The following is an 11,910-nucleotide window of genomic DNA, read 5'->3' as shown; positions in this document are numbered from 1 at the left end:
GCAAGCTCCGCCTCCCGGGTTCACGCCATTCTCCTGCCTCAGCCTCCCAAGTGGCTTGGATTACAGGCGCCCGCCACCTCGCCCGGCTAGTTTTTTTGTATTTTTTAGTAGAGACGGGGTTTCACCGTGTTCGCCAGGATGGTCTCGATCTCCTGACCTCGTGATCCGCCCGTCTCGGCCTCCCAAAGTGCTGGGATTACAGGCTTGAGTCACCGCGCCCGGCCCCAACTTCTTTTTGATTGTCTTATTTGTTCAAATCTTGTATTATGTTTTATTTGTTCAAATCTTGTATTACTTTATGCTTTTTGTTCTTCTTCTGAATTATTTTATTTTTCTCATTTCTCTTGCATGGTTTTAATTATAAGGCATATTTTATTGAATAATTGCTAACTGTTGAAGAGGTCGAAAAGTCCTTAGATTGCGTCAAGTCAAATTCTCACATTTTGTGAATAAGAACCATAGATTCTGGGAGGTTATGTGACTTCTAAATCTAAATTCATTTTCCTGTGTTTTACTTATGTAGAAACTGTAAGGGTATGAATGTTATTTTCCTTGTCAAATAAATATAACCCTGTGCAAGAAGTTTTTAATATTTTTAACAATCTTGTTTGTCAAGAGGACTTAAGGTGAAATTTAACTTTTTTTAAAATCCCTTTTTATAGGATCAGATGACAACAATCTGAATTCCATCTTTTATGAGCATTTAACTAGATCCCTACAACACAGCCTCTGTGGTGATTTGCTACTAGGACGATGGGGAAACTACAGTACAGGGGACTGTTTCATCCTTGCCTCTGACTATCTCAATGCATTAGTACACCTTATAGAGATAGGCAATGGTCTGGTCACTTTTCAGCTGCGGGGACTTGAATTCAGAGGTAAGACATTCATTCACCTTTTTTTCTGTAGCGTACTCCTGTGGTACCTTACTTTTACATGTTTCTATCTCAAACTAGAAGTTGTCATAGAATTAGATATTTGGGATTGTGGAATGAGAAAAGTTCTTAAAGAGTAAGTATTAGATTTTTTCACCCACATTGCATATTCCAAGAATCATATTTGCAGTATGGCTTTATATATAAAGGTAGTAGTGTTAGTGTGTAATTGATTTGTTTTCCTGGATATGTTGAATTTCTTTTGTTCTGTGCTTGGTTTCTTGCTGGTCCCTTTTGTGACCAGTTGCATAAATTTGTTAGACGGCTAGCAGTATGGAATGCTGAATTTTTGTGTGAGGCAGAATAGTTAACTGAGTTACGTTCATATAGACACCATGCTTTTGTCTTCAACAATTTTTTTAAATTGAGGTGAAATTCACATAAAATTAATGTTTAGAGCGAAGAAATCACAGGAGCATTTAATACATTCACAGTGTTGGGCAGCCACCACCTCTGTCTCATTCCAAAGCATTTTCATCACTCCAAAATAAAACGCTGTACCCATTAAGTAGTTACTGGCCATTTTCCTTTCGATCAGCCCTCTACAGTTTTATGTACTGATAAAGTTATTTCTTTACAGAAAATCATGCATTCAGAAACATCAACTTGATATTATCAATTCCTGTAAAACTGAATAACATGTAAGCACGAGTAGAAACTGGTTTCATAGGATGTTTCAAGTCCTGTTACTGAATATCTTTCCAGTGTAGTAAACATTTTGACTTAAGAGTTTTCAGAGAGTTTTTCATCTATTCGAAGTGCTTTGGAGCATTTTTAGTCTGGAATAGAAACAAGAAAGCATTTGATTAGAAAGAGGACGAAGCCAGATCTATAACCCCACAGCTTTATTTTCATCCTAGTGTTGCATAAGAAGGCTTGCACCTTAGCTATGGAGTGTCTATGTTAGTGGAGCAAGTACTAGTCTAGAAGTTACATTGTTGGCTAGAAATAAATCTTTAGCTATGCAGCACTCAATGGAGTAAATGTTGATGTTTACTTGTGATCTGTTTATAATCCATTCATATTCTCTCATCCTTCAAAATATCCTGTTCTTGTCTTATGAATATTTGTTTCTGCCTCTCCCATCAGAAGCCTAGGACCTTCCAGAGTCTTAACCCCAGGCTGTTCAAACCTAATCCAACTAGGCTCATCCAAAAGTTAGCATACCCTTACCACCATTCCTACTACTGCTGTGACTTTTAGCCTCCTTTTTAAGTTTTGGCACCTGAAGACTTCATCCTTATTTTTAAATTTTAATTTAATTTTTAAAACAAATGTGTTGGGTGGCTGTTTTATCTAGCATTTCTACATATGTGAAATGGAAGGTGAGTGTTCTTCTTACCATCTACTCACTTCATCATGTTGATCAGTAGTTCTCCAAATCAGAAAAGTTATCCAGATTTTCAGTCTCTGGTATTGAGTAGATTCACATAAACTTTTGGATAAATCTTTTGCTATGTAAATGCTAATTATTTGCCAATCTAAACTCAAATTTGAAAATACAGCAACCCTGACTATTTGAAATCCTATAGATTTGGGTAACAAGGGATACCTTTAATTCTTAACTCAGACATGAGCATTTATTTTCTTTAAGAGACAGGTGTCTTGCTCTGTCACCCAGGCTGGAATGCAGTGTCGTGATCACAGCTCATTACATCCTCAAACTCCTGGGCTCAAGGAGTTGCCTCTTGCCTCAGCCTCCTGAACAGTTGGGACTACAGGTGCACACCACCACTCCTGGCTAATTTTTTTTTAATTTTAATTTTTGTAGAGATGGGAGTCTCACCATCTTGCCAAGACTGGTCTTGAACTCCTGAGCTCGAGTGACCCTCCCGCCTTGACCTCCCAAAGTGCTGAGATTGTAGGTGCGAGCCACCACACCCAGCCGGGATTTTTTTAAAGACACATTTGATCATGACATTCCTGTACTTAAAATTTTCCAGTGACTTCTCATTGCATTTAAGATAGAATTCAAATGCCCGAACACATCATATAGTACTCTGTGATCTGGCCTCTGCCAGTTTCTCCATCCTCACTTTACAGCACTATCCATACTCACTGTAGCCACACTGGCCTTCTTGCAGTTTATTAGATGTGCTAAATTCTTTACTAAGGACTCCTTATTGCCCTTCATTTTGCCAGAAAGTACCAGCCATCTCTCTTCCTCCCCTAATCCTCCGTCTGGCTAATTCCTTTGCCTGAATGTCGCTTTCTCAGAGAAGCCGCCTCTAGCCACCTATCATATGTGATTATCTCATTTTACCATGTTTTTATTGTTAGATTCTTACACAGTCATGGACTGCAACAATGGACTGCATATATTGCAGTGGTCCCTTAAGATTATAATGGAGCTGAAAAATTCCTGTTAGTGACATCGTAGCCATTCTTTCCTATCACAAAGCATTACTTGTGTTTATGATGATGCTGGTATAAACAAAACTGTGCTACCAGTCCTGTAAAAATCTAGCACATACAATTATGTATACTACATAATACTAGGTAATGATAATAAACAACTATGCATTTACTATATAATACTATACTTTTTATGGTTAGAATGTCCTCCTCGTACTTACAAAAAAAAAGTTTACTTTAGAACAGTATGTCTTGTTATGCCAGTGGCAGAGTCATACATCTCACTAGGTATGTTTACTATGTCTCTTTATTGCATCATTTTCTCTGTATTTGATTTGATCTTGTGTCATTTTGTTTTATGGCCCCTACATGTACAAAATTCACAGCTAATGTTGCTGGGAAGAGGCCACATCGAGTAGATTGACCAGGAAGCTAAATTAAAAGTGGTTAAGGACTATGAAGGTGGCAAATCAGCAATGGTTATTGCCAGGTAATTGTGTCCCATTCCACCATAGCTGTGATCTTGAAGAACAAGAGCAAAGTGACAGAAGCCATTAAAGGATCTGCTTCATTGAAGACAAAAAGATGAACAAAAATTTGAAAAGGGCCTAAATCATATATGGAAAAACTACTGAAGACCAGACACAGAAGCATATTATACCTCTTAGCATCACGACAATCTCAGACAAAACAAAAAATTTGTTTGCAATATTGAAAGAAAAGATTGAACACAACTACAGTGTTGAATTTTCTGCTAGCTCTGGGTGATTTTATTCAAGAATTGTTATTTATTGCATAATGTGAAAGCTGGTGAGTGGTGAGTCTGTAAATCCTGATGTGAAAGCAGCCGAAGAATTTTTGGAAACTCTAGATAAGCTGATTGTGAGGAAAATTACTTCACAGGGCAAATCATCAGTATAGATGAAAGCTTGCTATTCTGAAAACATACTGGAAAGGACTTTCATCCGTAAAGAGGCCAAGTCAATGCCAGCTTTCAAGTCATTAAGGACAGGATAACAGTCTTGCATGGGAGAAATGTTGCAGGTTACAAATGGATGCCCTTCATGATCTGGCCCAGTGAGAACCCCAGGGCCTTCAAGCTTATCACTAAGCACACACTGCCAGTGCATTGCAGGAGCAATAAGAAGTCTTGAATGACCCAGCTTTTCTTACTAGATACCCTCCTGAATTGCTCTGCCAGCACAATGGAGAAGTACTATTTGGAGAGTAGCATACCATTCAAGATTGTGCCTGTTGATAATGCTCCACACATCCTCCTTTTATTGGTGATCTTTATCCTGGTATCAAAGTGGTATTTCTGCCTCCAAATACCACCTCTCTGATCCAACTAATGGATCAAGAAGTTATAGCAGCTTTTCAGACCTACTGCCTGAGAAGGACATTTACCCAGACTATTTCTGCAACTGAGGAAGACACTGAAAAGACACTGATACAATTCTGGAAGGATTATGTCTATGACTGCATCAAGAACCTTGCTTAGGGTGATGTCACCAATGCAGGTATGAATGGCATCTGGAAGAAGACACTCAAGAGGTTCATCTGTGACTTCAAAGGATTTGCCAAGGATGAGGAGATTGCAAAAATCAACATGGCTGTGGTTGGAGATGGCAAACAACTTTAACCATGGTGTGGACAAGGATGACATTGATGAGCTCCTAGAGGTGGTTCCTGAGGAACTGGCTAATGAGGGGTTGTTGGAACTGGAACAGGAACTCATAGCTGAAGAACAGGCGAGAGAAAGGGAAACTGCTAGAGAAGAAAAAGATGAAACCCAAGAAAATTCACAGTGAAGGGTTTTAGCAGAATCTTTTGCAGACCTCAACAAGCTCCTTAAAATTTTGAAAACATGGACCATAACACCAAAAGGTTTTCATTAATAGAGAGGAATGTTCTTGCTGCATTATCTGCATACAAGCAAATCTCTGATGAATGAAAGAAACAAACCAAGCAAACTGTTGTGGACACAGTTTTTCAAAGAGTGATACCTCCTCAAGAAGAGCCTCAGGCAGGTCCTTCAGGAGGTATCCAGAGGAAGTCATTGTTGTCATAGGAGATGGCAGCTCCATGCATGTCATTGCTTCTGAAGACCTTCCAGTGGGACAAGATGTGGAGGTGGAAGACAGTGATATTGATGACTCTGAGCCTGTGTAGGCTTTGGCTAATGTGTGTGTTTTTGTGTTAGTTTTTAACAAAAAAGTTTAAAAAGCAAAAAAAAATTAAAATTTTAAAAATAGGTAAAAACTTACAGAATAAGGATATAAGGGAAAAATATTTTTATGCAGCTATACAATATGTTTGTGTTTTAAGCTAAACATTATTACAAAGTAGTCAAAAAGTTTAAAAAAATTAAAAGTTTATAAAGTAAAAAAGTTACAGTAAGCTTAGGTAAATTTATTGTTGGAGAAAATAATTTAATTAATTTCATGTAACCTAAGGTATAGTGTTTATAAAGTCTACAGTAGTGTACGGTAACGCCCTCGGCCTTCACATTCACTCACTACTCACTCAGTGACTCACCCAGAGCAACTTCCAGTCCTGCAAACTCCATTTGTGGCAAGTGCCCTATATAGATGTACCATTTTTTATCTTTTTGCCGTATTTTTACTGTACCATTTCTGTGTTTCAATATGTTCAGATACACAGATACGTACCATTGTGTTACCATTAGTGACATTATTCAGTACTATAACATGCTGTACAGGTAGGTGTGTTTAGCCTAGGAGCAATAGGCTATATTATATAGCCAAAATCTGTAGTAGGCTGTACCATCTAGGTTTGTGTAAGTACATTCTATGATGTTTGCACAACGAAATTTCTTAACAGTGCATGTCACAGAATGTATCCCCAGAGTTATGCAACATGTGACTGTGTTTATTGTTTAAAGTTTATTTTTTCTCTAGCCAAAGGGTTGGCATACTTTTCCTGTTAGGAACAAGACAGTAAATATTTTAGAGTTTGAGAGCCATACACGTTCTCTGTTGCATATTCTTCTTTGTTGTTTTTTCTTTCTTTTAAATTACCCCTTAAAAATATCAAAACCATTCTAAGCTTGGATTTGGCCCAGGGCTGAAGTTAATCAATCTTTGTTTTAGAATATAGGCAGACTCCCAAGGGCAGGAATCACATGTGCTTCATTTATCATTATGTACTCAGTACCTATGACACACAGCAATTAGTATATAATAGGTATTTTGTTAGTTTCATAGAATGATTAAATAATGTAAGTGTATAGCCTTTTTCTTCTTTCTGTTCATTCCAGAGCTCTCGTGAGGGATGAGTATATTCTTGCTCACATGTCGATGTGATCTTTGGTTACTTTCTTTTCTTTATAGTGTGATCCCCTGTCTCACCTACCCCTCCACCAAATATTAATCCAAAGTGTCATTATTTTGTCAGGCAGATATTTGGATCTGCTGAGCATTTTATCTACTTTCCGAGACAGACTCCATTCAGCCAATTTATTATTTTTAAATTTTATTTGTCTATCCTGGATGCTAACTTTTAAGTAATATTGAAACAAGTTTCTTGGTCAGTTTTTATAGATCTTAGTTAAACCAATTCATACTTCTCATTTCCATTTTTATTTTACAGATGCTCTAGATTCTTTACATGTAAACTTCATGTGAAAAATTTGGGTTATCAGTCATTTTTTGTCTATATCAGAATTTTCTGATACCATCTTCTTCCATATTAATTTTTTACTGATAAGTGTAAACTACCAGGTACAGTTTTACAAGTCAAACTTTACACATCAATAGTATGTTTGGCTGACTGGATTCCTTTGCATTTTACTCAGATTAGTTTAAACATATCTAGTTTTCTGATTGTTTTATTTAGTTTTATCAGTATATTCATTATGAAGTGGCTGGAAGATTTAGCTAATCCAGGGAACAATTGGTAATAGTTCCTCATAGATACCCTAGAATCCCTATTAATTAATATTGATAATTGAAAATAGAATGTTTCCTCATAATATATTTTGCTCAGAAAAAAATTCTTTTTTCAATTATTAATATTAATTCCTATACTTATGGACTTCATTTTCTGAGCAAAATATATTAGTAGGGCATATTGGGTACAAATAGTCTTGGGATTAGAATTGTAGAGTAAAAACATTCTGCTTTAATTCAGGTATCCCATTCTCCTTATTCTGCTGCTACGAACAAAGAGACCTCAGTTGAGTAACTGTCCAAACTTTTACATTTCCTCTTACCACATCTGATTTCTGTCCACCACTAACAGTGATCTGCACAAAATGCAACTCTTGTGTTATTTCTTCATTTAAAAATCTTTGATAAACTTCCCAGAAAGAAAGAAAAGTGAAGTAATAACACGTAAAACCTAAGAAATAGTTTCAACTTCATGTCGCAATTTTCTTTTAATATACTTTAAGTTCTGGGGTACATGTGCAGAACATGGAGGTTTGTTACATAGGTATACACATGCCATGGTGGCTTGCTGCACCCAGCAACCAGTGATCTACATTAGGTATTTCTCCTAATGCTATCCCTACCATGGCCCCCCACCCTTCAACAGGCCTGGATATGTGATGTTCCCCTCCCTGTGTCCATGTGTTCTCATTGTTCAACTCCCACTTATGAGTGAGCACATGCGGTGTTTGGTTTTCTGTTCTTGTGTTAGTTTGCTGAGAATGATGGTTTCCAGCTCCATCCATGTTCCTGCAAAGGCCATGAACTCACCCTTTTTTATGGCTGCATAGTATTCCATGGTATATATACGCCACATTTTCTTTATCCAGTCTATCATTGATGGGCGTTTGTGTTGGTTCCAAGTCTTTGCTATTGTTAACAGTGCCACAATAAACTTACATTTGCACATGTCTTTATAGTAGAATGATTTATAATCCTTTGGGTATATACCCATTAATGGGATTGCTGGGTCAAATGGTTTTTCTAGTTCTAGATTCTTGAGGAATCGCCACACTGTCTTCCACAAGGGTTGAACTAATTTACACTTCCACCAACAGTATAAAAGCATTTCTATTTCTTCACATCCTCTCCAGCATCTGTTGTTTCCTGACTTTTTAATGATCGCCATTCTAACTGGCGTGAGATGGTATCTCATTGTGGTTTTGATTTACATTTCTCTAATGACCATTGATGATGAGCTTTTCTTCATCTGTTTATTGGCCACATAAATGTCTTCTTTTGAGAAGTGTCTCTTCATATCCTTTGCCCACTTTTTGATGGGGTTGTTTTTCTCTTGTAGATTTGTTTAAGCTCTTTGTAGATTCTGGATATTAACCCTTTGTCAGATGCATAGATTGCAAAAATTTTCTCCCATTCTGTAGGTTGCCGGTTCACTCTAATGATAGTTTCTTTTGCTGTATGGAAGCTCTTTAGTTTAATTAGATCCCATTTGTCAATTTTAGCTTTTGTTGCCATTGCTTTTGGCGTTTTAGTTGTGAAGTCTTTGCCCATGCCTACGTCCTGAATGGTGTTGCCTAGGTTTTCTATGGTTTTAGTTCTTACATCTTTAATCCATCTTAAGTTAATTTTTGTGTAAGATGTAAGGAAGGGGTCCAGTTTCAGCTTTCTACATATGGCTAGCCAGTTTTCCCAACACCATTTATTAAATAGGGAATCATTTCCCCATTGCTTGTTTTTGTCAGGTTTGTCAAAGATCACATGGTTGTAGATATGTGGCATTATTTCTGAGGCCTCTGTTCTGTTCCATTGGTCTAGATATTTGTTTTGGTACCAGTACCATGCTGTTTTGGTTACTGTAGTCTTGTAGTATAGTTTGAAGTCAGATAGCGTGATGCCTCAAACTTTGTTCTTTTTGCTTAGGACTGTCTTGGCTATGCAGGCTCTTTTTTGGTTCCATATGAAATTTAAAGTAGTTTTTTCCAATTCTGTGAAGAAAGTCAGTGGTAGCTTGATGGGGATAGCATTGAATCTATAAATTACTTTGGGCAGTATGGCCATTTTCACAATATTGATTCTTCCTATCCATGAGCATGGAATGTTTTTCCATTTGTTTATGTCCTCTCTTATTTCCTTGAGCAGTGGTTTATAGTTCTCCTTTATGAGGTCCTTCATATCCGTTGTAAGTTGTATTCCTTGGTATTTTATTCTCTTTGTAACAGTTGTGCATGGGAGTTCACTCGTGATTTGGCTCTCTGTTATTGGTGTATAGGAATGCTTGTGATTTTTGCACATTGGTGTGTATCCTGAGACTTTGCTAAGTTGCTTATCAGCTTAAGGAGAATTTGGGCTGAGACAGTGGGGTTTTCTAAATATACAATCATGTCATCTGGAAACAGAGACAATGTGACTTCCTCTCTTCCTATTTGAATACCCTTTATTTCTTTCTCCTGCCTGATTGCCCTGTCCAGAACTTCCAATACTCTATTGAATAGGAGTGGTGAGAGAGGGCATCCCTGTCTTGTGCCGGTTTTCAAAGGGAATGCTTCCAGCTTTTGCCCATTCAGTGTGATATTGATCATGAGTTTGTCATAGATAGCTCTTCTTATTTTGAGATAGGTTCCATCAATACCTAGTTTATGGAGAGTTTTTAGCATGAAGGGGTGTTGAATTTTATCAAAGGCCTTTTCTGCATCTATTGAGATAATCATGTGGTTTTTGTCATTGGTTCTGTTTATGTGATGGATTACGTTTATTGATTTGCATATATTGAACCATCCTTGCATCCCAGGGATGAAGCTGACTTGATCATGGTGGATAAGCTTTTTAATGTGCTGCTGGATTCGGTTTGCCAGTATTTTATTGAGGATTTTTCTCATCAGTGTTCATCAGCTATATTGGCCTGGAGTTTTCTTTTTTGTTGTTGTGTCTCTGCCAGGTTTTGGTATCAGGATGAAGCTGGCCTCATAAAATGAGTTAGTGAGGAATCCCTCTTTTTTTATTGTTTGGAATACTTTCAGAAGGAATGGTACTAACTCCTCTTTATACCTCTGGTAGAATTCAACTGTGAATCCTTCCGGTCCTGGACTCTTTTTTGGTTGGTAGGCTAGTAATTACTGCCCCAGTTTCAGAATTTGTTATTGGTCTATTCAAGGATTCGACTTCTTGGTTTATGCTTGGGAAGGGTGTATGTGTCCAGGAATTTATCAATTTTTTCTAGACTTTCTAGTTTATTTGCATAGAGGTGTTTATAGTATTCTCTGATGGTACTTTGTATTTCTGTGTGATCAGTGGTGATATCCCCTTTATCATTTTTTATTGTGTCTATTTGATTCTTCTCTTTTTTCTTCTTTATTAATCTAACTAGCAGTCTTTCTATTTGTTGATCTTTTCAAAAAACCAGCTCCTGGATTCATTTTTTGAAGGGTTTTTTGGGTTTCTCTTTCAGTTCTGCTCTGATCTCAGTTATTTGTTGTCTTCTGCTGCCTTTTGAATTTGTTTGCTCTCACTTCTCTTGTTCTTTCAATTGCGATATTAGGGTGTTGATTTTAGATCTTCCCTAATTTCTTTTTTGGGCACTTAGTGCTATAAATTTCTCTCTAAATGCTGTTTTAGTTGTGTCCCAGCGATTCTGGTACGTTGTGTCTTTGTTCTTATTGCTTTCAAAGCACTTATTTATTTCTGCCTTCATTTCATTATATATATCCAGTAGTCATTATAGTATTCATTCAGGAGCAGGTTGTTCATTTTCACAATTTAAAAAAAAAAGGCTCAGGAAGTTTATTCTAGAAATTTCTAACTCGTAGCACATGGAGAAAAAAGCTGAATTTCTCCAAGCTTTTAAAAAAACTAGTGTAATACTGATATCAAAATGCGACGAAGTGGGCTGGGCACGGTGGCTCACGCCTATAATCCCAACACTTTGGAAGGCCAAGGTGGGCAGATCGCCTGAGGTCCGGAGTTCAAGACCAGCCTGACCAACATGGCGAAACCTCATCTCTACTAAAAATACAAAAAAAATTAGGCATGGTGGCAGGCATCTGTAATCCCAACTACTCAGAAGGCTGAGGCAGGAGAATCACTTGAACCCAGGAAGTGGAGGGTGCGGTGAGCCGAGGTCACGCCACTGCACTTCAGCTTGGGTGACAAAGTGAGACTCCCATCTCAAAATATATATATATACAGACACATATATATATACACACATGTGTATATATACATATACACATATATGCACATACATGTATACACGTATATATACACACATATATGTATACATACATATACTGTGTGAATCCATCTAGTCCTGGACTCTTTTTGTTGGTAGGCTTTTTAGGTTTGTATATACACACACACCCACACACACACATACATATGTATATATGTATACAAAAATATATATACATATATTTTTACATCTGTAGTCACAAGCAAAATTAAAGTATAGTTATTTTTATGTGAACTTATGTACATCTATACATATATATGTACAGATGTATGTATACATATATACATCATGCATGTATACATGCATGTGTGTATGCATGAGTATATACATGCACGCCTGTATATATGCATACATGTATAAATATGCATACACGCACATATGTATACATGTATAAATATGCATGCACGTGTATATAATATATACATATATGTACATACATTTATATTTGTATATATGCATGCATGTATGTATATGTGCATATATA

General features: G+C 37.0%; 1 protein-coding gene across 2 annotated transcripts in view; it reads left to right on the top strand.

Moving 5' to 3' along the window:
* The window catches only part of PCNX (pecanex homolog (Drosophila)), a 211,816-nt gene that overhangs the window by 146,992 nt on the left and 52,914 nt on the right, over positions 1-11,910 (top strand). For both annotated transcript variants that reach the window (XM_011949638.1, XM_011949639.1), the window contains one exon: positions 663-878. In XM_011949638.1, the coding sequence (XP_011805028.1) occupies positions 663-878 (216 nt within the window). The remainder of the gene's footprint in view (positions 1-662; positions 879-11,910) is intronic.

Source organism: Colobus angolensis, unplaced genomic scaffold (assembly GCF_000951035.1).
Source record: "Colobus angolensis palliatus isolate OR3802 unplaced genomic scaffold, Cang.pa_1.0 Scaffold3, whole genome shotgun sequence".
NCBI lineage: Eukaryota > Metazoa > Chordata > Mammalia > Primates > Cercopithecidae > Colobus > Colobus angolensis.
The sequence above is the reverse complement of the archived record's forward strand: the minus strand, read 5'-3'. Positions and strand labels throughout refer to the sequence as shown.